Below are 25,164 nucleotides of genomic sequence, written 5' to 3' on the forward strand. Positions count from 1 at the left end.
GCCCATTTTGAATATTTCTCCCATGTCTCATACCGGAAGCAGGGCTTAGTCACTCTGGAAACCACTTCTAGCTCACCTCCTCCCAGTTCAATGGGATTGATCCAGATATCTGCTTTATCCAACCTCCCCATGGTGACCACCTGCCTGTGGGACAGCTGGACATGCCCTCCTGAATTAGCCCTGCAGATGACTCCCCTGACCCTGCAGTTTCTGCAGACTGTGCACAAACATTGCAGTGACCACCTCTCAGCCACAGTGAGATCTCCTAGAACCCACGCCTGCTTGCATTAAACCCACCAAATAAATCTCCTCACTAGAAATCTGTTTGGATGAAGTCATGGACCCCAATGAGGGCGTTGGCCCATGGATCTCTCTCTCTTCCCTCTCCCATCCCCCAAGCACTCTTTGACCGCCATGGTGTGTGTGGCCACCGGATATGCCATGTACCCTCCAGGTCCTGTAAGTAATAAAATCTTTATTTCCATTTTCTGTCTCTCTTAATAACTGAAGGGGTGCCCTCCATCCAAAAGATCCTAAATTAAAACAAATGCCACCCCATAAAAATCCTAAATAGATTTTCTTTTTTCCTTGACACGGAGTCTCGCCCTGTTATCCAGGCTGGAGTGCAGTGGCGTGATCTCGGCTCACTGCAACCTCTGCCTCCTGGGTTCAATTGATTCTCCTGCCTCAGCCTCCCGAGTAGCTGGGATTATAGGCGCATGCCACCACACCTGGCTAGTTTTTGTATTTTTAGTAGAGATGAGGTTTCACCACGTTGGCCAGGCTGGTCTTGAACTCCTGGCCTCAAGCGATCCACCTGCCTCAGCCCCCCAAAGTGTTGGGATTACAGGCATGAGCCACCATGTTCAGCCTAAACAGCTTTTTTGATAAGAGTTTTATTATGGTAAAATATGCATAACATAAAATCTATCATTGTAACCTTTTTTTTTTTTTTTGAGATGGAGTCTCGCTCTGTCACCCAGGCTGGAGTGCAGTGGTGCAATCTAGGCTCACTGCAACCCCCACGTCCTGGGTTCAAGCGATTCTCCTGCCTCAGCCTCCCGAGTAGCTGGGATTACAGGTGTGCACCACCACGCCCGGCTAATTTTTGTATTTTTAGTAGAGACAGGGTTTCACCATGTTGGCCAGGCTGGTCTCAAACTCCTGACCTCAAGTGATCCGCCTGCCTTGGCCTCCCAACATTGTAACCATTTTTAAGAATATGATTCAGTGACTTCAGTACATTCACATTATTGGGCAACCATCACCACCAACTTTCTCCACCTTTTTTCACCTTCCCAGACTAAATCTCTGACCGCATTAAACACTAACTCCCCATTCCCTTCCCTTCCTAGCCCCTGATAATCACCATTCTGCTTTCTTTCGCTATGAGTTTATCTGGATACCTCATATAAGAAGAACACTTGGCCTGGCCAAGTGTTGTATTTATTACAATTGATGAACTGATATTGACCTGTCATTATTACCTAGAGTCCATAGTTTGGATGAGGGTTCACTCTTGGTGTTCTACGTTCTATGGTTTTGGACGAATGTATAATGACATATATTCACCATTACAGTATCAGACATACAGAGTAGGTTCCTAAAAATCCTCAGCCTCTGTCTGCTCACAGATAGATTTTTCAAAATTCTATTGAAGGATTGCCAAACAGATTTAAAAACAAACCTGACAAGCAGATTATCTGGAATATGATAAAGAGGTTGCAACTAGGGAGAATAACCTCTTGCGGTCAGAGAATGAGAAGTGAGCCAGCTTTTGTTTTCACTGTAGAGCTTAATGTTTCAGTTCCATGTGCACGACTGACATTCAAAAAGCAAAATAAAAGGTTTAAAGATAGAGTAATTTAAAAATCATCTAAAATATTTCACAAGAGTGGCTGAGAACATTTTGAATAAAGAAGAACCATAACAGGGCAGGGCTTGGTGGCTCATCCCTATAATCTCAGCTTTTTGGGAGGCTGAGGCAGGAGGATCCCTTGAGCCCAGGAGTTCGAGACCAGCCTGGGCAACATACTGAGACCTTGTCTCTACAAAAAAATAAAAAACTCTGCCAGTTGTGGTGGTGCATGCCTCTAGTCCCAGCTACATAGGAGGCTGAGGTGGGAGGATCAGTGGAGCTCGGGAAATCGAGGCTGCAGTGAGCCACCGTGATCACACTACTGCACTCCAGCCTGGGTGAAAAAGTGAGATCGTCACACACACACACACAAACACAACCGACACACCCACACCAAGTGCCATGCCTAGTAGTTATCAAAATATTATAAGTTGGCTTGGGTTTCCTTACATGCAGAGCTTGAGACAAGGGTTTGGATACAAGTAGTTGATCTGGGAGGAGATTCCAAGAAGCATCAGTAGAGGAGGGAAAAAGTGAAGACAGTCAAGTAGGGAAAGGAAGAAAGTCAATCCAGAGGCATCAACGAGCTTCTGACCCACATAGGTGACTGGACTCAGCTCCTCTGGGAGCCTCTGCACTCCAGGGAGATGGTACAGACAAGCTTTACAGTTCCCCTGTCTGTTGAAGGTTGACTCTAAATGAGGTGGAATTTAGCCTGCAAGCTGCTTATGAAGGAATGTCCTTGGGGTCAACACTGGTAGAAGGGAGGTGGCATTTGTAGAGTCTTTTTTACACCAAAATATTATCTAATTCTAACACTGGCCACCTGGAGTTAGCACCACATTCCACAAGTTAAAAAAGCCCGGTCCCACAGGAATAACCCTATTTCAGATTCCAGGCGCAAAGGGGGTGCCCAGGCCACCCACACTTCCGCCTGCCCAACAAAAATTGGGGGTTCTCACAACTCCTTTCAGGTCCTGTAATTTGCTAGAATGACTCACAGAACTCAGGAAAACATTTTGCTTATGTTCTTACAGAACTGAATTGGGTCTGTTTACCCATGCGCAAAGGAAAACCAAACAACAAAGCACAGATTTTGTAGAGATAAAAGTTTACTTCAAGGCAGCCAAGCAAGGAGAGACTAGTCTGGCTCACATCTGTCTCTCTGAGCTGGGGGCTGCTGCACATTTTACATACAGAGGGTAGTGAAGCGTAACCTCATTGGATCATGTAATGAGGTGATGTGGGAGGCTTGATCTGATTGGATCATACCATGGGATGATGTCAGAGTGCAATCTGATTGGATCATAGATCATGCCATGTGGTGTCCACTTCTTAATTCAGTCCCCATTTGTTGCATCGAACACTTAGGTTCTGCCCGTAGCTGCTTGCTTGGTTCATTTGGGCATGATCAAGGTACGTAACTTGCAACCTGGGTGTCTATGGCAACTGAAAAATAACTGGCCATTTTGTTACACAAAGTTGAACCAGATTGGGCTACTTCTGTGGCTACAGTGTTTACCAGTTTATTATAAAGGATACAATTTAGAAACAGCCAAATGGAAGAGATGCATAAAAGAAAGGAGGATGTGGGGGTGGAAGGGGTTGCGTGGAAGCTCTATGCCCTCTCTGGGTGCCATTGGTTGACCAGGGGAATTAATCCCCTGGTGCTTCCAGCCTGCAAGATGAGCTCTGGCAACCAGTAAGTCCCCAGTCAAAGGGGTTCAGGGGCTGGTAGACAGAAATTGAGCAAATGGTAGTTTGCACGGATGAGATAAAGCCTCAGGGGACGTAGCAGCTACACATGGCAATCCAAATCCTCTAATCTCCAAAAGAAAGAGAGAGTAGGTTAATGGAACACACCAAGCCGACTCTCCAAAGGCATTCCACACCAGGTCACTTATAAAGCTCCAAAGATGAACCAGAAACGCAAGCTCTACACCAGGGGACCTTGGAGACATCCGAAGAAGGACAGACTGGACCCAGGCCCATGGGGATGAAGAATTTGACAGAGGCCAGGCACAGTGGCTCACGCCTGTAATCCCAGCACTTTCGGAGGCCAAGGCCATCAGATCACCTGAGCTCAGGAGTTCAAGACCAGCCTGGGCAACATAGCAAGATCTTGTCTCTACAAAAAGTGTAAAAATTAGCAGGGCTTGATGCGCACCTGTGGTCCCAGCTACTCAGGAGGCTGAGGTGGGAGAACCGCTTGAGCCCAGGAGGCTGAGGCTGCAATGAGCTGTGATCATGCCACTGCATTCCAGCCTGGGTGACAGAGACCCTATCTCACAACACAAAACAAAAATAAAGAATCTGATAGAGAACGGTCCCAGAGATTTTGTGACGGTCCAAGGATGGAGGGAAGGAACCCTGGCTTAAAAGTGGTGAAGTTCCGCTATGCTGCATGGGCAGTCGGGGATACAGAGGCTGAGGGGAGAAGCCGCCCTTCATCTCTGGAGCAGGAGGCTGCAGACATTTTGCAGATCCAGAATTTGGCAACACTGCATTTGTCGTCATTCCAGCCATTGCCGTTAAATTCCACACAGTCTTCCTCCCTGATATTGTTAGGCTCTCCTCTGTTCCAATACTGCTTGAAGCTGCAAAGCCCATACGGACCGTGAGCCTCTGCCCCCACCTGCTACATGAGCTGTGTTTCTACCTTCCGAAATCTTGATGCTTTTTCTTTTGAGACAGAGTCTCGCTCTGTCACCCAGGCTGGAGTGCAGTGGCGCTATCTCGGCTCACTGCAACCTCCGCCTCCCGGGTTCAAGCGATTCTCCTGCCTCAGCCTCCTGAGTAGCTGGGATTACAGGCATGTACCACCAGGCCTGGCTAATTTTTGTACTTTGGGTAGAGATGGGGTTTCGCCATGTTGGCCAGGCTGGTCTCGAACTCCTGACCTCAGGTGATCTGCCTGCCTCGGCCTCCCAAAGTGCTGGGATTACAGGTGTGAGCCACCGTGCCCGGCCTCTTGATGCTTTAATATCTGGCCTGCATGTGTATGCTGGACATGTATCGCTCCGCACACCCCATAGTGTTTGAGTGACATTGCCTTGAGTTCCTGTCTCTCTTGCTGCACCCCATCCTTGAAAGAACTTCACCTATTGAGGGTGTGATTTTCAAATACAAACCAACCAATCTGGAGTCCACACCCCCAACCACCTGCCTTACTGGGCTCTTGCATTCAAACCCACTATCTTTTTTTTTTTTTTTTGAGACAGAATCTCACTCTGTCACCCAGGCTGGAGTGCAGTGGCCTGATCTCGGCTCATTGCAACCTCTGCCTCCTGGGTTCAAGTGATTCTCCTGCCTCAGCCTCCCAAGTAGCTGGGACTACAGGTGTGCGCCACCATGACCGGCTACTTTTTGTATTTTTAGTAGAAACGGGGTTTCACCATGTTGGCCAGGCTGGTCTCGAACTCCTGGCCTCAGGTGAACTGCCCGAGCCAAGTGTCAGACAGCTAGGGACAGAACCTACCCCCAGAGCCTGCCGATATATGATTCATACCTGCCAATCCTAAGCCTCCTTGCCTGGCCCTGTCTGTTCCTTCCCACAGAATCTATAATAAAGGCTCTGGCTGACAGTTCCCCCCTCTCTGTCTCATGACCCACCTGGTGCTTCCTCTGTTGTGATGTGTCCTCTCTCTAGGGATCTGTGTGTATGAGAAGCTACTCACAATGGCAAGTGTCTCCTGAGCTGGTGGACTTACTGGACCTCAGACTTCCTATTAATACATTATATTTTAATACACCTCCCCGGTGGCAGGCTCCTCCTGCAGCTCTGCTGGTGGAATTCTAGGCACCTGCCATGCTGTCTGGAGGTGGGTATGAAGACTACCTTCCTCAACTCAGTAAAACCCCCAGATTCTTGGGTCTAGGGTGTCCGGGAGTTGGGGAGGATGCCCAGGGAAAGTTCAAGTCAGAGTTTCACAATTCCAGCCCCAGTGGATAGGGTGCCCCTTCTGAGATCTACCTGGATGACAGAGGTGAGCCGTCCACCCATTGCCACGTGCCTTCCTGATTTAGATCTGAAAGTCCCATCCAAGCTAAGGGGTTACTTTTGGAAGACTGCAGCTGTAAGAAGTTCTGGAGGGTAGAGGAGGAGTCAGGAGGGAGCTCTGCTTCCCATTTTCCAGGCTCTGTCTCCCCATCTCTTGGTAGGAAGTTCTGCTTGTAGGCTAACCTTCAGCCTTCTGGTATACTGGGTCCTGAGCCCCCTCGTGTCTGAGTCCCTCTCACATGTGTATCCCACGGCACATGTGTCCTGACATGCACACATCCATGCACAGCTGGCCTCTCCTCACACCCTCTTGCTAATACTGCATGTTTATCCATTTCACATGTTCTGTGCATGTCCACGCACATTTACTCATAACTGGGCTTAATGTGTTGGAGCCAGAGGCAACCATTTCCTAACTGCTGGTCACGCACATCTCCTTTCAGCTCTGCACTGAGTGACATCACAACGACAGCTTGAAATCAGCCACCATGGGAATATTTACACCAGGGAAACTGGCAAACATGACCCATCAGGACTTCTTCCCCCAGAGAGCTGGTTGTTAACCTCTTGCAGCATGCCACTGGGGGTTACTTATATTTGATATTTTCCCCAGAGCTTTCACACATGTTCTGATTTGGTTTGTATCTGCTCTAAGGGTACTTGAGACTCCCTCATTCACATCCTTCTCCTCCCTTCTTTCCAAGTGGAGTAAAGCCTCTCTTTTGCAAAATCCTCTCTGAGCACCGCCTCCCTGGTTGGCCAGAAGCCATGCCCCAGGCCAGGACAGGGACCCCCACCAGGTGTACCTGCTCCTCAGCACTTTTGATTACGACGAGCTGGGCCCCCACTTCTTGGCAGGCAGTGATGGAGTCGTGCCAGTTCCGCTGGGAGTTAGACATGAAGTAACAGTTACCTTGGAAGAATGTCCATTCCCAGGGGCAGCGGCGGCACAGGCGTTCTGTTGGGGGAGGCTGGTCAGGGCTGGGCTTAGATTAGGTTGTTCATATTCCTGTATCTGCCCAGCCTTCAAGGTCTTGACAGAGCCCTTCCTTGACTGTCCACGCTGGGTGGACCATTCCCCTCCCCACTTCCCGAGACCCTCCCCCATCCCCATGAGAACCCAGGAGTCCTGGCCCCATCTCCTCCAGACTAGGAGAAGTCAGGGCTTTACAGCGCAAAACAGAAGGCAAGAGACTAGCTTGATTGAGTGCCTACTGTGTACCCGGCCCACTGAATACCAAGTGCAATGATCGCAGTTACCCTGTGTTCTCATTTCTCAGAGGAGGAAACTGAGGCTCAGAGAGGGTTAGTGACTCAAGCAAAGTCACACCCCATGGAAACCCCCCCAGGCCCAAGGACCGCTGGCATCTGGCCACTCACCCACTGCAGCCTTCAGCTGGGACAGGTCCTGGAAGATCTCCTCCTGCTTGGACTGCTCCTGCCTCTGGGAGCTGGGGTTCTTGGAACCTGGGACAAGGAAAGAAATTGAAATTATTAAACACCTGCTCTGTGCCACGCCCTACACCGCGCCCCTAAGGACGTCATTTCTGAGCACCAAAATCTTGTTTAAATCCTTTTGTGGATAAGGAAAACTGACACCCAGAGAAAGCAGCAAGGAAGGGACAGGAGAGCCTGTCCTCCCCTCCCCTGCCCTGGAGATGGGAGTGGTCATAGGGAAAGGCCTCTGGAAACCCAAAGGGACAGAAGGCCAGCTTTTAGCCCCTCGTTCCTCTTGGGCCTGGCCACCCCCAGCTGTGTCTACAGCAGAAGAACCAGGCCTGGGAGGCCAGGACTCTCAGAGCCTGCTGCTGACCTTGGACAAGGATGGCCACCAGGAGCCCAGTGAAGAGTGTGAAGAAGAGGAGCAGCAGCACCAGGGGCGCGTGGCTCAGACGCCCTGCAGGAGAAAAGATTGCTTGGTTTCAGCATGCCAGTGCCCACGCCTTGGCCTGGCCCAGGGAAAGCCTGGCCCCAGCCCCATCTCCCCACGTGGCAAGAGTCAAGGCCCTAGCCTCCACCTACCCAGGACCCAGGAGTCCAGGAACCAAGCTCTCACCTCCCAGGTCCCAGGAGTGAAGCCCCCAGCCCGTACCTCCCCAGGACCCAGGAATCCAGGCCCCAGCCCCCACCTCCTCACGTCCCAGGAGTCCAGACCCCAGCCTCCACCTCCCTAGGACCCGGGAGTCCGAGCCCCCAGGCCCCACCTCCCCAAGACCCAGGAACCCAGGCCCATCACCCCCACCTCCCCAAGACCCAGGAACCCAGGCCCATCACCCCCACCTCCCCAAGACCCAGGAACCCAGGCCCATCACCCCCACCTCCTCAGGACCCCGAAACCCAGGCCCCAGACTCCACCTCCTCAAGTCTCAGCAGTCCAGGCCCCAGCCCCTGCCTCCGTAGGACCCAGGAGTCCAGGCTCCAGCCCCTACCACCCCAGGTCCCAGGAATCCGGGCCTCAGCCCCCACCTCCCCAAGACCCAGCCTCTACTTCCTCATGTCCTAGGAGTCCAGGCCCCAGCCACCAGCTCCCCAGGACCCAGGAACCCAGGACCCAGCCTCCACCTCCCCAGGTTACAGGAGTCCAGGCTCCAGCCACCTGCTCCCCAGGACCCAGGAGTCTGGGAGGCTCTGTTCTCTCCTCCCTTCCAGCTAACCCTTCTCTACCTGCTAAGCTCTTGTAGCCTCGAGTCTGTCGGAATCCAAAGTTTCTCGGGAAAAAATTCATACCGCTAGTTATCAGCTCTTCCTCTTCTAAATGGATAAACATGAACTCAGAGCCTGGGCAGGCTGAAGCCAGGGCTGGCCATCCCCTTGCCCATCCCAGGATCCCAGAGCGCCCCAGGATCCCAGAGCCCCAGTTCAGCCTCACCCAGGAGGCCCAGCAGCTGCACCCTTGGTTCCTTGGAGTCACTCATGTTTCCCCCACTGTCCCTCAATGTCCAGAACTTCTGGGGACCACGATGCTTATTTCCCACCCCGTGATTCTCACTCCCTAAATCTCTTCTTACTGAGGAAGAAAAACAGGAAACTGGGTAGGGACATAACACCTGAAAGGCTAGTGGGAGGGATCAGAGCATGAGATGGCCCTGACCTTGCAGGAATTTCAAAGAGCTGATGGGGGATGGTCTGAGGTTGACAGGGAGAAGGATTCGTCCACTCCTTCCATAGCTGAGCTGTGCGATGCTTTTAATGAAATCCAGTAAGTTCTAATGAAAAGTGACTTCGTTATACCCCTCCACCTAGGGCAGGGATGGGCAGGCAGTACCCCTCGTTCCTGGAACCGTCATCCTCCCTGACCCCCAGGCTTTGTTGCTGTGGTCTGCTGATGTCCTCATTTATGAGAATTTTTGCTGACTTTGGGAGTTGGGGCTGAATCAGAATTGTTTGTTTATTTTATGCCTATGATAGTCAAGCATTTTTCTAGTAAGTTTATAAACTCATTCACTTGAATCTTCCTACCCTATGGTAGATCATATGATTTCCATTTTGTAGATGGGGGATACTAAAGCACAGTGAGGTTATGTAACTGGCCCAAGGTCACACAGCTGGTAAATGGGACATCTGGGATTTGAACCTAGACAGTCTGCTCAATGACAGTCAAAGACAATTCACCAAAAGACAGTTAAATGGCATCAAGGAGGAAATAAAATATTCATAATGGCTTTGAATTGTTCCCAAATTCCTAAATTTGGTTCTTTCCAAATTGGAACAACCTGTGTGGCCACCAGCAGGTGAATAAATATATATATAGATATATTTTATATATCTATATATATTATATATATAATCTATATATATTTATATATCTATGTATCTATATCTATATCTATATCTATCAGAAGTCCTAGCCAGAGCAATCAGGCAAAATAAATAAATAAAATGTATCCACATTGAAAAAGAAGTCAAACTACCTTTCTTCACTGATGACGTGATTTTATACATAAAACCCGTGAAGATTCTACCAAAAGGCTCCTGGAACTGATAAATGGCTTCAGTAAAGTTTCAGGATACAAAATCAATGTACAAAAATCAATAGCGTTTCTATATACCAATAACATTCAAGCTGACAGCCAAATCAAGAAAGCAATTTCAGCCAGGCGTGGTGGCTCATGCCTGTAATCCCAGCACTTTGGGAGGCCGAGGTGGGCAGATCACTTGAGGTTAGGAGTTTGAGACCAGCCTGGCCAACATGGTGAAACCACACCTCTACTAAAAATACAAAAATTAGTTGGGCGTGGTGGTGCATGCCTCTAATCCCAGCTGCTCGGGAGACTGAGGCAGGAGAATCACTTGAACCAGGGAGGCGGAAGTTGCAGTGAGCCGAGATCACGCCACGGCATTCCAGCCTGGGTGACAGAGTGAGACTCCATCTCAAGAGAAAAAAAAAGGATACAATTCCATTTACAGTAGCCACACACACAAAAATTATCTAGGAATGCATCTAACCATGGAGATGAAGGATCTCTACAAGGAGAACTACTAAACACTGCTGAAAGAAGTCATAGATGGCACAAACAAATGAAGAAATATTTCATGCTTGATACGGTTTGGCTCTGTGTCTCCACCCAAATCTCACCTTGAATTGAAAGCATTTATGCAGCCAACAAACATATGAAAAAAAGCTCATTATCACTGGTTATTAGAGAAATGCAAATCAAAACCACAATGAGATACCATCTCACGCCAGTTAGAATGGCGATCATTAAAAAGTCAGGAAACAACAGATGCTGGAGAGGATGTGGAGAAATAGGAACACTTTTACACTTTTGGTGGAAGTGTAAATTAGTTCAATCATTGTGGAAGACAGTGTGGTGATTCCTCAAGGATCTAGAACCAGAAATACCATTTGACCCAGCAATCCCATTACTGGGTATATACCCAAAGGATTATAAATCATTCTACTGTAAAGACACATGCACACGTATGTTTATTGCAGCACTATTTACAATAGCAAAGACTTGGAACCAACCCGAATGCCCATCAATGATAGATTGGATAAAGAAAATGTGGCACATATACACCATGGAATACTATGCAGCCACAGAAAAGGATGAGTTCATGTCCTTTGCAGGGACATGGGTGAAGCTGGAAACCATCATTCTCAGCAAACTAACACAGGAACAGAAAACCAAACACCGCATGTTCTCACTCATAAGTAGGAGTTGAACAATGAGAACACATGGACACAGGGAGGGGAACATCACACACCGGGGCCTGTTGGGGTTTGGGGAACAAGGGGAGGGGCAGTATTAAGACAAATACTAATGCATGTGGGGCTTAAAACCTAGATGATGGGTTGATGGGTACAGCAAACCACCATGGCACATGTATACCTATGTAACAAACCTGCACATTCTGCACATGTACCCCAGAACTTAAAGTAAAATAAAAAATAAATTTAAAAAAAGAAAGCAAAGGCCAGGCTTGGTGGCTCAGGCCTGTAATCCCAGCACTTTGTGAGGCTGAGGCAGGAGGATTGCTTGAGCCCAAGAGTTCCAGACCAGTCTGGGCAATACAGGGAGATCCCATCTCTACAAAGAATTTTTAAAATTACCTGAGCATGGTGGTGCATGCCTGAAGTCCCAGCTACTTAGGGGGTTGAGGTGGGAGGATCACTTGGGCACAGGAGGTTGAGGCTGCAAGGAGCCCTGATTGTGTCCACTGCATTCCAGCCTGGGTGACAGAGGGAAAGGAAACTCTCACTGGAAAAAAAAAAAAAAGAATTGAAAGCAAGGACTCAAAGAGATATTTGTACACTCATGTTCACAGCAACGTGATTCACAAGAGCCCAAAGGTGGATGCAATCCGAGTGTCCATTGACAGAGAAATGAATAAACAAAATGTGATATAACCATCCAATGAAATATTATTTATCCTTTAAAAAGGAAGGACAGTGGCCAGGTGCAGTAGCTCACGTCTGTAATCCCAGCACTTTGGGAGGCCGAGACAGGTGGATCATGAGGTCAGGAGCTCAAGACCAGCCTGGCCAATATGGCGAAACCCCGTCTCTACTAAAAAAATACAAACATTAGTCAGGAGTGGTGGCGCACGCCTGTAGTCCCAGCTACTTGGGAGGCTGAGGCAGGAGAATCGCTTGAACCTGGGAGGCAGATGTTGCAGTGAGCCGAGATCGCACCACTGCACTCCAGCCTGGGCGACAGAGTGAGACTTCATCTCAAAAAAAAAAAAAAAAAAACAAAAAAAAAAAAAACAGGGAGGACATTCTGACACATGCTACAACATGATGAACCTTGAGGAAAAGATGCTAAGTGAAATAAGCCAGTCATAATAAGACAAAGGCTGTATGATTCCATTCATGCGGGGTCTCTAGAGTCATCAGATTCATAGAAACAGAAAGTAGAATGGTGGGTGCCAGGGGCTGGGGAATGGGGAATGGGGAGTCAGTGTGGCCTGGGGACAGAGTTTCACTTGGGAAGATGAAAAAGTTTGCGAGATGAATGGTGGTGATGGTTACACAACAATGTGAATCTACTTTGTAAAAGAAAAGAAAATTTCATAGGCTGGGCACGGTGACTCACACCTGTAATCCTAGCACTTTGGGAGGCCAAGGCGGGTGGATCACCTGAAGTCAGGAGTTCGAGACCAGCCTAGCGAATGTGGTGAAACCTTGTCTCTACGAAAAATACAAAAAAATTGCCGAGCATGGTGGCAGGTGCCTGTGATCCCAGCTACTCAGGAGGCTGAGGCAGGAGAACTGCTTGAACCCGGGAGGCAGAGGCTGCAGGGAGCTGAGATCGCACCACGGCCCTCCAGCCTGGGTGACAGAGTGAGACTCTGTCTCAAAAAATAAAAATAAAAATAAAAATCCTTTGGGCTCCACCTACTCCACAGATAGATTTTCAAAATTCTGTTGAAGGATTTCCAAGCAGATTTTAAAACAAACTTGACAAGCTCATTATTTGGAATATAATAAAGAGGTTATACTCTTTAGTTGGGAATAAATAGCAAAGCTACAAGTGGGGACAGTAACCTCTTGAGATGGGAAAATGGGGACGGAATGAGCTTTAGTTTTCACTGTAGAGATTGATACGTTTTGGTTCTGTGTGCACACGTGACTTATTCCACAAGTAAATGAAAACCTTTAAAGCCAGAGTAGACTCAAAAATCATCCAAAAATTGCACAAGAATACCTGAGAACATTTTGATAGAGAAGAGCCATGACCAGGCAGGCCACAGTGGCCCAGGCCTGTAAACTCAGCACTTTGGGAGGCTGAGGCAGGAGGATGAGTTGAGCCCGGGAGTTCAAGAACAGCATGGGCAACACAGTGAGACCCCATCTCTACAAAAAAAATTTTTTTAAGTAGCTAGATATGGTGATGCACACGTGTGGTCCCAGCTACTCAGGAGGCTGAGGGGGGAGGATCACTGGAGCCCATGGGGTCAAGGCTGCAGTGAGCCATGATTGCACCACTGCACTTCAGCCTGGGTGACAGAGCAAGACCTTGTCTCCCACATAAAAGGAGCCATGCCTGGTAGTTTCAAAATATAAGCTTGGCTTGGGTTTCCCCTACTAAAGAGCTTGAGACAAGGATTTGGATATAAGTAGCTTATCTGGGAGGAGATTCCGAGAAGCATCAGCAGGGGAAGGGGAGAATGAAGAGGAGCCGGTAGGGAAAGGAAGGAACCCAATACAAAGGCACTAATGAGCTGAAAAGGGCAATTGGGTCCAATCCCCCTGGGAGCCTCTGGGAGACGACATAGAACAAGCCTCACAGTTCCTCTGCCTGTTGAAGGTCAACTCTTAGGTAAGACGGAATTTGGCTTGCAAGCTGTTTATGAAGGCGCGTCTTTGGGGTCAACATCAGCAGAAAGGAAGTGATGTTTGTGGTGTCTTATTTACACCACAGAAATTCTCTAATTCTAACACTACCTTCCTGGAGTTAGCACCACATTCCACAAATTAAAGGGCTAGGTCCCAAAAGACTGACCCTGCTTCAGATGCCAGGTACAAAGACAGTCTTTGCACTGTCTACCCACACTTCTGCCAGGCTGGCAAAAAATTGTGGCTTCCCATAAGTCCATCTCAAGTTCAGTAATTTCCTAGAATGATTTAGGGAACTCAGGAAAACATTTTGCTTATGTTGTTACCGAACTAAATTGGGTCAGTTCCCTGGCTCACAGTGGAAAACCAAACACTGAAGCACTGGGGTTTTGTAGAGAGAAAAATTTATTGCAAGGCAGCCAAGCAAGGACACGGGAGTCTGGCCCAAATCTGTCTCTCCAAGTTGGGGGCTGGGGCAGATTTTATATACAGAGGGTAGTGAGGCATGATATGATTGGATCTTGTAATGAGGGGATTCAGGAGGCTTGATCTGACTGGATCACGCCGTGGAGTGATGCCAGGGCTCAATCTGATTGGATCACGGGTCATGCCACGTGGTGTCCACTTCTTAACTCAGTCCCTGTTCCTCGGTCTGAGCACTTAGGTTCCACGTGGATTTGCACGCTTCGTTCATCTGGACATGCCCAGGGTACGTAACTTGCAACCCGGGGGTCCACGACAACTGAAAAACAACTCGCCATTTTATTACACAAAGTTGAACCAGATTGGGCTGAATCTGCGGTTACAATGTTTACCAGTTTATTATAAAGGATACAACTAGAGGGGCGGGGCGGTGCCGGCAAGATGGCTGCGCCCCAGAAGGTGACATTTCCAGAGAAACCAAGCCACAAAAAGTACAGGGCCGCCCTGAAGAAGGAGAAACGAAAGAAACACCGGCAGGAACTTGCTCCACTGAGGGACTCAGGACTCTCACAGAAAGAGGAGGACACTTTTATTGAAAAACAACAACTAGAAAAGCTGTGGGGAAGAGAGAGGCAAAGATTACATGAGGAGTGGTTGCTGAGAGAGCAGAAGGCACAAGAAGAATTCCGAATAAAGAAGGAAAAGGAAGAGGTGGCTAGAAAACGGCAAGAACAAGAGCGAAAGTTAAAGGAACAATGGGAAGAACAGCAGAGGAAAGAGAGAGAGGAGGAGGAACAGAAACGACAGAAGAAACAAAAACCGGAAGCTGTCCAGAAGATGCTGGATCAGGCTGAAAATGAGTTGGAAAATGGCGCCACATGGCAAAACCCGGAACCCCTCTTTGGATTTCAGAGTCATGGAGAAGGATGGAGTTAATTGTCCCTTCTACAGTAAAACAGGAGCTTGCAGATTTGGAGATAGATGTTCACATGATTTCCCAACATCCAGTCCTACCCTTCTTATTAAAAGCATGTTTACAGTGTTTGGAATGGAGCAGTGCAGGAGGGATGACTATGACTCCGAAGCAAGCCTGGAGTACAGCGAGGAAGAAACCTACCAACAGTTCCTAGATTTCTGTGAGGATGTGCTGCCCGAGCTCAAGAACGTGAGGAGAGGCTGGGCGCAGTGGCTCAGGCCTGTAATCCCAGCACTTTGGGAGGACGAGGCGGGCGAATCACGAGGTCAAGAGATCGAGACCATCCTGGTCAACATGTTGAAACCCTCTCTCTACCAAAAATACAAGAATTAGCTGGGCGCCGTGGTACACGCCCAGCTAATTTTTGTACCTTTAGTAGAGTCCCAGCTACTCGGGAGGCTGAGGCAGGAGAATCGCTTGAACCCGGGAGGCGGAAGTTGCAGTGAGCCTAGATCGCGCCACTGCACACCAGCCTGGTGACAGAGCAAGACCCCATCTTTAAAAAAATAATAGTAATTAAAAAATAACGTGGGGAGAGTGATTCAGTTCAAGGTCAGTTGCAACTTGGAACCTCACCTGAGGGGCAAGTATATATGTTCAGTACCAGTCGGAAGAAGAATGCCAAGCAGCTCTTTCTGTGTTTAACGGACGATGGTATGTATGCAGGACGACAGCTTCAGTGTGAATTCTGCCCAGTGGCCCGGTGGAAAATGGTGATTTGTGGTTTATTTGAAATACAACAATGTCCAAGAGGAAAACACTGCAACTTTCTTCAGGTGTTGAGAAATCCAATAGAGACCTCTGCTTGTCTCCAGATCTGACTGGCTCCTCCTTTGGCAAGAGCTCCAAGAGGAGAGAGAGGATGGGCCACCACGATGAATACTACAGGCTGCGGGGAAGGAGATACTAGTCCAGACCATTCCTACAAAAGAAATGGGGAATCCGAAAGGAAAAGGAAGAAATCTCACTAGCACATGTCAAAGAGCCAGGAGAGGCACAATTCACCAAGTAGAGGAAGAAATAGTGACCGCAGCGGGGGCCAGTGCAGCCGCAGTGAGAACCGCCGGAGCCGTCACAGCCGGAGCCAAAGTTTCTCTAGGTCCCAAAGTCGTGGTAGCAGGAGATCAGGTAGTAGAGACAGAACTGTTCAGAGTCCCAAATCCAAATAAACCTGTTTTATTGTTACAAAAAATAATAGGCCAGGCGCGGTGGCTCACACCTGTAATCCCAGCAATTTTGGGAGGCCGAGGCGGGCAGATCATCTGAGGTCGGGAGTTCAAGACCAGCCTGACCAACACGGAGAAACCCCGTCTGTACTAAAAATACAAAAAATTAGCCGGGCCTGGTGGCGCCTGCCTGTAATTCCAGCTACTCGTGAGGCTGAGGCAGGAGAATCACTTGAACCCGGGAGGCAGAGGTTGCAGTGAGCCAAGATCGCGCCATGGCACTCCAGCCTGAGCGACAAGAGTGAAACTCCATCTCGAAAAATAGTAATAATAATAATAAAATAAAGAATACAACTTAGAAACAGCCAAATGGAAGCCATGTATAAGACAAAGGAAGATGTAGGGGTGGAAGGGGTTGCGTGGAGCCTCCATGCCCTCTCTGGGTGCCATTGGTAGACTGGGGAATTAATTCCCTGGTGCTTCCAGCCTGCAAAATGAGCTCTTGCAACCAGTAAGTCCCCGATCAAAGGGGTGCAGGAGGTGGTAGGTGGAAGTTGAACAGATGGTAGGTTTGCATGTATGAGATAACGCCCCAGGGGACATAGCAGCTACACATGGCAACCCAAATATCCTAATCTCCAAAAGGAAGAGAGAGTGGATTCTTGGAACACAAGTCCACCCCCAAAGGCATCCCACACCAGCTCACTCATAAAGCTCCAAGGATGGGCCAGAAAAACAAGCTCTACACCAGGGGAAATTGGAGGCATGACAAGAAGGACAGAATGGGACCCAGCCTTCTAAAGGAGGAAGAATCTGACAGAGAACAGTCCCAGAGATTTTGTGAAGGTTGAAGGATGGAGAGAAGGAACTGTAGCTTAAAAGGGGGTGAAATTCTGCTACGCAGGAGGGGGGTTTGGGGTGGCAGGGGCTGGAGAAAGAAACTGTTCTTCATCCCTGGAGCAGGAGGCTGCGGACTTTTTGCAGATCCAGAATTTGGCAAGATTACATTTGTCGTCATTCCAGCCATTGCCACTAAATTCCGCGCAGTCTTCCTCCCCAACGTTGTTGGGCTCTCCTCTGTTCCAATACTGGTTGAAGCTGCAAAGCCCATGCGGAATGTGAGCCTCTGTCCCCCGCCAGCTACATGAGCTGTGTTTCTACCTTCTGTCATCTTGATGCCTTAACATCTGCCCTGCGTGTGTATGCTGGACTTGAATCCCTCTGCATACCTGATAATATGCCTGACTCACGATGCCTTGAGTTCCTGCCTCTCTTCTCACAACCTGTCCTTGGGTGGACTCCACCTATTGAGGGTGTGATTTTCAAATACAAACCAACCAGTCTGGAGTCCACACCTCCAGCGACCTGCCTTACTGGGCTCTTGTACTCCAAGCCACTATCCTGTACTAATCACCCCAAGGCCAGGTGTCAGACAGCGAGGGGCAGCCCCTGTGCCCCAGAGCCCAAAAAATGCTTCATACTTCCCAATCCTAAGCCTGTTCACCTGGCCTTGACCTTTCCTTTCCACAGAAACCATAATAAAGGCTCTGGCCCACAGTACCGCCTCCCCACCACTCTGCCTCATAACAGACCCTGGTGCTTCCCCAGGTGGCCCCCAGCTGTGATGTGTCCTCTCTCTAGGGATCTGTGTATATGAGAAGCTACTCACAATGGCAGGTGTATCCTGAGCTGGTGGCCTTACTGGACCTCAGACTTTCTATTAATACACTATATTTTAACACACCCACCCACGGGGTAAGCTCCTCCTGCAGCTCTGCTAGTGGAATTCTAGGTACCTGCCATGCTGTCTGGAGGTGGGTATGAAGACTACCTTCCTCAACTCAGTAAAACCCCCAGATTCTTGGGTCTAGGGTGTCAGGGAGTTGGGGAGGATCCCCAGGGAAAGTTCAAATCAGAGTTTCACAATTCCAGCCCCAGTGGATAGGGTGCCCCTTCTGAGATCTACCTGGGCAACAGAGGTGAGCCGTCCACCCATTGCCACGTGCCTTCCTCATTTAGATCTGAAAGTCCCATCCAGGTGAAGCGGTTACTTCTGGAAGACTGCAGCTGTAGGAAGTTCTGGAGGGTAGAGGAGGAGTCAGGAGGGAGCTCTGCTTCCCATTTTCCAGGCTCTGTCTCCCCATCTCTTGGCAGGAAGTTCTGCTTGTAGGCTAACCTACAGCCTTCTGGTATACTAGGTCCTGAGCCCCCTCGTGTCTGAGTCCCTCTCACATGTGTATCCCACAGCACATGTGTCCTGACGTGCACACATCCATGCACAGCTGGCCTCTCCTCACACCCTCTTGCTAATACTGCATGTTTATCCATTTCACATGTTCTGTGCATGTCCACGCACATTTACTCATAACTGGGCTTAATGTGTTGGAGCCAGAGGCAACCATTTCCTAACTGCTGGTCACGCACATCTCCTTTCAGCTCTGCACTGAGTGACATCACAACGACAGCTTGAAATCAGCCACCATGGGAATATTTACACCAGGGAAACTGGCAAACACGACCCATCAGGACTTCTTCCCCCAGAGAGCTGGTTGTTAACCTCTTGCAGCATGCTGCAGGGGTTTGCTTACATTTGATGTTTTTTTCCGGAGCATTCACACGTGTTCAGATTTGGTTTGTATCTGCTCTAAGGGTACTTGAGACTCCCTCATTCACATCCTTCTCCTCCCATCTTTCCAAGTGGAGCAAAGCCTCTCTTTTGCAAAATCCTCTCCGAGCACCGCCTCCCTGGTTGGCCAGAAGCCATGCCCCAGGCCAGGACGGGGACCCCCACCAGGTGTACCTGCTCCTCAGCACTTTTGATTACGACGAGCTGGGCCCCCACTTCTTTGCAGGCAGTGATGGAGTCGTGCCAGTTCCGCTGGGAGTTAGACATGAAGTAACAGTTTCCTTGGAAGAATGTCCATTCCCAGGGGCAGCGGCGGCACAGGCGTTCTGTTGGGGGAGGCTGGTCAGGGCTGGGCTCAGATTAGGTTGTCCATATTCCCGTATCTGCCCAGCCTTCAAGGTCTTGAGAGTCAGAGTCCTTCCTTGACTGTCCACGCTGGGTGGACCATTCCCCTCCCCACTTCCCGAGACCCTCCCCCATCCCCATGAGAACCCAGGAGTCCTGGCCCCATCTCCTCCAGACTAGGAGAAGTTGGGGCTTTAGAACTCAGAACAGAAGGCAGGAGACTGGCTTAACTGAGTGCCTGTTGTGTACCCGGCCCACTGTGAACACTGAGGGCAATGATCACAGTTACCCTGTGTTCTCATTTCACAGATGAGGAAACTTGCTCAGGCAGGGTCAGTGACTCAAGCAAACTCACACCACACAACGACCATCTCAGGCCCAAGAAGCCCTGGTTCCAGATACTCACCCACTGCAGCCTTCAGCTGGGTCAGCTCCTGGTAGATCTCCTGCTGCTTAGATTTCTCTGGAAGCTCACCCACTGCAGCCTTCAGCCGGGTCAGCTCCTGGTAGATCTCCTGCTGCTTAGATTTCTCTGGAAGCTCACCCACTGCAGCCTTCAGCTGGGTCAGCTCCTGGTAGATCTCCTGCTGCTTAGATTTCTCTGGAAGCTCACCCACTGCAGCCTTCAGCTGGGTCAGCTCCTGGTAGATCTCCTGCTGCTTAGATTTCTCTGGAAGCTCACCCACTGCAGCCTTCAGCCGAGTCAGCTCCTGGTAGATCTCCTGCATCTTAGATTTCTCTGGAAGCTCACCCACTGCAGCCTTCAGCCGAGTCAGCTCCTGGTAGATCTCCTGCATCTTAGATTTCTCTGGAAGCTCACCCACTGCAGCCTTCAGCCGGGTCAGCTCCTGGTAGATCTCCTGCTGCTTAGATTTCTCTGGAAGCTCACCCACTGCAGCCTTCAGCTGGGTCAGCTCCTGGTAGATCTCCTGCAGCTTGGATTTCTCTGAGAGCTCACCCACTGCAGCTTTAAGCTGGGTCAGGTTCTGGTAGATCACGTCTTGCCTGGATTCTTCCTGACTTATGGAGCTGGGGACCTTGGACACTGGGCCAAGAAAAAAAAGGAACTGCAATTATTAAACACCTACAGTGTGCCAAGCCCTGAACTGAGCCCCATAGGGACATCATTTGTGAGAGCCAAGGTCTTGGTTAATCCCCTTTGAAGATGAAGAAAACTGACACCTGGAGAAGGCAGCACAGAAGGCCAAGGAGGGCCAGATTCTTCCCGTCCTCCTCCTCCTCCCTCTCCTGTCCTGCCCTAGAGTGGGGAGGAGCTGTGGCAGAGGCCCCTACAGACCCCCAGGGACAACATCTTGGCTCTCAGTCCCACCTCCCTCCCAGATCTGGCAGCCCCAGGCTGTGTCCACAGCCAAAACCCAGGCGTGGGGACCCCAGACCCTCAGAACCTGCCCCTGACCTTGGACAAGGAGCCCAGCCAAGAGCGTGAAGGAGAGGAGTTGCAGCACCAGGGGACCATGGCCAAGACACCCTGAGAGAGGATACATGCGTCAGCCTGCCAGTGTCCCCACCTGAGCCTGGCCCAGGGAGAGCCTGGCCTAAATCCCTCAGCACCCCAGGACCCAGGAACCCCAGCCCCAGCCCCCTCCACTCCAACACCTGGGAATCCAGGCCCTAGCTCTAACCTCCCCAGGACCCAGGGACCCCGTCCCCAGCCTCCCCCTCCCCAGGTCCCAGGAACCAGGTACCTGCTTCCACCTCCCCAGGACCCAGGAATCCAGGCCCCAGCCTCTACATTCCCAGGTCCCTGGAACCCAGGCCCCCAGCCCCCACCTCCCCAGGACCCAGGGACACAGGACCCAGCCTCCCCTTCCCCAGGTCCCAGTAACCCAGGTACCTGCTCCCACCTCCCCAAGACCCAAGAATCTGGGTCCCAGCCCCTACATCCCCAGGTCCCAGGAACCCAGGCCCAAGTCCCCACCTCCCCATGACCCAGGAGTCCAGGCCCAGGCCCCCACCTCTCCAGGACCCAGGAGTCTAGTCCCCTGACCCCACCTCCCCAGGACCCAGGAACCCAGGCTTCAACTTCTACCTCCCCAGAACCCAGGAGTCTTGGCCCCAGCCTCCACCTTCCCAGGAACCAGGAATTCAGGCCGCAAACTCAACCTCCTCAGGTCCCAGGAGTCCAGGCCCCTAGCCCCACATCCCCAGGACCCAAGAGTCCAGGCCCCAGCATCCAGCTCCTCAGGACCCAGGAGTCCAGGAGTCTCTCGTCTCTCCTCCCAAACTGCTAACTCCTCTCTACCTGCTAAGCTCTTGTAGCCTCGAGTCTGTCGGAATCCAAGGCCTCTCAGCTGTTCCTCCTCTGAATGGATAGACGTGAAATCAGAGCCTGGGCAGGCTGAGGCCATGGCTGGCCATCCCTTCCCCCTTCCCAGAATCCCAGCGTCCCAACCCAGCCTCACCCAGGAGGCCCAGCTGCTGCAGTCTTGGTTCCTTGGAGTCACTCATGTCGCCCCACTCTCCCCCAGTGTCCAGAACTCCTGGGGGCCACAGCTTTTATTTCCCACCCTGTGATCTTCACTTCCTAAATCTAGTCTTCCACAGAAAGAGAAACAGGAAGTTGGGTAGGGATCTGTCATCCAAAAGGCTAGTGGAAAGCATCAGAGCATGAGATGGGCCGGATCTTTCAAGAATTTCAGGGAGGCAGTGGGGGATGGTCTGGGGTTGACAGGGAGAAGGACTCATCCACTCATGGATGGCTGAGCAGTGGGATGCTTTTAATGAAATCTGATAAATTCTAAGAGAAAGCTACTGTGTTACACCCCCTCCACTAGGGCAAGGGTGGGCAGGTTGCACCCCCAGTTCCTGGAAGCACTGTCCCCTGTGACCTCCTGGCTTTCCTGCTTTGAGCTGCTGCTGTCCTCATTTTTGGGAATTCCTGCTGACTTTGGGAGTTGGGGCAGAATCATAATTGCTTGTTTATTTAATGCCTAGGGTAGTCAGGTACTTTTCCAACAGCTTTATAAACTCATTCATTTAATGTTCCTACCCTTCAGTAGATCATATGACCTCCATTATACAGATGAGGAAACTGAGGAGGCACTGCAAGTTTAGCTAACTGGCCCAAGGTCACACAGCTGGTAAATGGTGGGGCTGAGACTTGAACCCAGTCTGCCTCCACAGTGCATGCTGTTAACCAAAGAGTGAAATAGTATCAAAGAGGAAAGAAAAGATCCATAGCAGCTTTATTTAGAATGATCTGAAATTGGAACAACCCCGTGTCCACCAGCAGGTGAATGATAAAAAATATAATGGCATATTCAAAGATTGAAATACTATACAGCAATGAAAAAGCAAAGTACTAGTACATTTAATAACATAGATAAATCTCACAAAACAGTAAAAGGACCCAGACAGAGTGAGTACACACTGTAAGATTTGATTTTATGTGAATTTTGAGAACAGGCAGAACTAACCTTTGAAGGAGACTCAGAATGGGAATTATCAGGAAGGAGCAGGTGGAGATTGACAATGGGGTTTCTGTATGCTGGAAATGTTCTATATTTTGATCATAGAGATGTGCATTTACCACATGTGTGTTAAATCTCAATTTAAAGATGGAAAATACATACATGTATCATAATCAAATAGTGGTTTTTGACCTGATCTTTACTTTGTATTCTTTTTAAAATTTTTTTAATTTTAGAATAATTTTGGGTTTATAGCAAAGTTGCAAATGTAGGAAAGAGATTTCCCATATGTAAATCTCTCACCTAGGGATCCCTAATGTGAACCCAGTTTCTCCTAATGGTAACATTTCACATGGTTATGAGGTAGGAAACTGGCAGAACTTGTTTTCTGGCCACAACCCTGCAGACCCATACAGAATCTGGTCCAGATGAGATGATGTGAAGAAACCAGCAGGAACCAGCAGATGGCAACAAAAGCAATCCCTGGCTGCCTCATTGCTCGTGGGCATAAGATACTCCCACCAGTGCCATGACTGTTTACCAATGCCATGGCAATGACCTAGAAGTTCCCACCTGTTTCCATGGAAACAACCTGGACATCTTCGCCCTTTTCCTTAAAACTTCTAAAGAACCTGCCCTTCAATTTGCATTGACCCACCCCTTAACTGACGTATAACTGAAAGTGAGTTGACATGAATATAACTACAGTTGCCAAGAGCTTGTATGTTGTTGACTCTGGGTGCACTGCCTATGAGTTAGCCCTGCTTCACAAGGAGCAGTATCATTACATAAAAAATATCTGTCTAAGGCCAGGTATGGTGGCTCACGCCTGAAATCCTAACACTTTGGGAGGCCGAGGTGGGCAGATCACAGGGTCAGGAGTTCGAGACCCTCCTGGCTACATGGTGAAACCCCATCTCTTTTAAAAATACAAAAAAATTAGCCAGGCGTGGCACGTGTCTGTAGTCCCAGCTACTCAGGGGGCTGAGGCGGAAGAATTGCTTGAATCTGGGAGGCAGAGGTTGCAGTGAGCTGAGACTGTGACAATGCACTCCAGCTTGGGCGAGAGAGTGAGACTCCATCTCAAAAACAGACAAACAAACAAAACCGGTGGCTCACACCTGTAATCCCAGCACTTTGGGAGGCTGAGGCAGATCACCTGAGGTCAGGAGTTCGAGACCAGCCTGAGCAACATGGTAAAACCCTGTCTCTACTAAAAATACAAAATTAGCCAGGCATGATGGCTGATGCCTGTAATCCCAGCTACTCGGGAGGCTGAGGCAGGAGAATCACTTGAACCTGGAAGGCAGAGGTTGCAGTGAGCCGAGACTGCAATACTGCACTCCAGCCTGGGCGACAGAGGGAGACTCCATGTCAAAAACAAACAAACAAACAAACAAAAGGTGGCTCACGCTTGTAATCCCAGCACTTTGGGAGGCCAAGGCAGGCAGATCACCTGGGGTTGGGAGTTCAAGACCAGTCTGACCAACATGGAGAAACCCTGTCTCTACTAAAAATACAAAATTAGCCAGGCATGGTGGCTGATGCCCATAATCCCAGCTACTCAGGAGGCTGAGGCAGGAGAATCGCTTGAACCTGGGAGGCAGAGGTTGCGGTGAGCTAAGATCGTGCCATTGCCTTCCAGCCTGGGCAACAAGAGTGAAACTCTGTCTCAAAAAAAAAAAAAAATCTCTGTCTAACATCACTGGCTCACACTTGAATTCTTTCCAGAGCGAAGCCAAGAACCCTCCCCGGCTAAGCCCCAATTTTGGGGTTCACCTGTCCTGCAACATTTGGTGACCTTGAAGGAACAAAGACAGTGAGCAAGCGGCAGTGACTGGTGCAGCACTGCCGATCTGCCGATGGTGATCGGCAGTGAGGCAGTGAGACAGTGGGGATCACTGAAGAATTAGTAAGACAGCAGAGACAGTGGCAATTGGTGATTGGCAGAGAGGTGAAACAGCAAGGGATGGCAAGACAGCAAGACGGCAACTGGTAAGGTGGCAAGAGGCACCCATCGGTGATAGGTCAGTGAGACAGAGAGGTGGTGATCAGAGAGTGGTGGAGTGGTGGCAAAGAAAGAAAGACAGAGAGGTGGTATATTAGTCTGTTTTCACGCTGCTGATGAAGACGTACCTGAAACTGGGCAATTTGTAAGAAAAAGAGGTGCCTTTTGGCCGTAACTGCCATCTTCCAGTAATTTGCCAAAATGACGAACGCAAAGGGAAAGAGGAGAGGCACCCAATATATGTTCTCTAGGCCTTTTAGAAAGCATGGAGTTGTTCCTTTGGCCACGTATATGCGAATTTATAAGAAAGGTGATATTGTAGACATCAAGGGAATGGGTACTGTTCAAAAAGGAATGGACCACAAGGGTTACCATGGCAAAACTGGAAGAGTCTACAATGTTACCCAGCATGCTGTTGGCATTGTTGTAAACAAACAAGGGCAAGATTCATGCCGAGAGAATTAATGTGTGCATTGAGCGCATTAAGCATGCTAAGAGCTGAGATAGCTTCCTGAAATGTGTGAAGGAAAATAATCAGAAACAGAAAG

General features: G+C 49.6%; 2 protein-coding genes and 2 pseudogenes across 9 annotated transcripts; 2 read left to right on the forward strand and 2 right to left on the reverse strand.

Annotated features, from left to right (window-relative positions):
- Positions 1 to 1,109: 1,109 nt before the first annotated feature.
- CD209L2 (immunity adhesion receptor CD209L2) lies at positions 1,110 to 11,557 on the reverse strand. Of its 2 annotated transcripts, none has more exons than XM_054672557.2 (7): positions 11,413 to 11,557; positions 8,523 to 8,609; positions 7,672 to 7,755; positions 7,239 to 7,325; positions 6,665 to 6,816; positions 5,832 to 5,944; positions 1,110 to 4,455 (listed from the first exon to the last, which is right to left on the reverse strand). In XM_054672557.2, the coding sequence occupies exons 2-7, from the start codon at positions 8,581 to 8,583 to the stop codon at positions 4,254 to 4,256; spliced, it is 699 nt and encodes a 232-aa protein (XP_054528532.1). In that variant the 5' UTR covers positions 8,584 to 8,609; positions 11,413 to 11,557; the 3' UTR covers positions 1,110 to 4,253.
- Positions 11,558 to 14,028: 2,471 nt separating this feature from the next.
- On the reverse strand, positions 14,029 to 21,767 carry CD209 (CD209 molecule). 7 transcript variants are annotated; one of them, XM_063800153.1, is made up of 7 exons: positions 21,601 to 21,762; positions 21,441 to 21,500; positions 20,595 to 20,666; positions 19,653 to 20,222; positions 19,007 to 19,158; positions 18,173 to 18,285; positions 14,029 to 17,304 (listed from the first exon to the last, which is right to left on the reverse strand). In XM_063800153.1, exons 1-7 carry the CDS (start codon positions 21,644 to 21,646, stop codon positions 17,103 to 17,105), a joined length of 1,215 nt encoding a protein of 404 aa, XP_063656223.1. In that variant the 5' UTR covers positions 21,647 to 21,762; the 3' UTR covers positions 14,029 to 17,102.
- LOC129137971 (U2 small nuclear ribonucleoprotein auxiliary factor 35 kDa subunit-related protein 2-like) lies at positions 14,506 to 15,373 on the forward strand (annotated as a pseudogene).
- Positions 15,599 to 16,209, forward strand: LOC742866 (U2 small nuclear ribonucleoprotein auxiliary factor 35 kDa subunit-related protein 2-like; annotated as a pseudogene).
- Positions 21,768 to 25,164: the final 3,397 nt, after the last annotated feature.

The sequence above is a fragment of the Pan troglodytes genome, chromosome 20 (assembly GCF_028858775.2).
Source record: "Pan troglodytes isolate AG18354 chromosome 20, NHGRI_mPanTro3-v2.0_pri, whole genome shotgun sequence".
Classification (NCBI taxonomy): Eukaryota; Metazoa; Chordata; class Mammalia; order Primates; family Hominidae; genus Pan; species Pan troglodytes.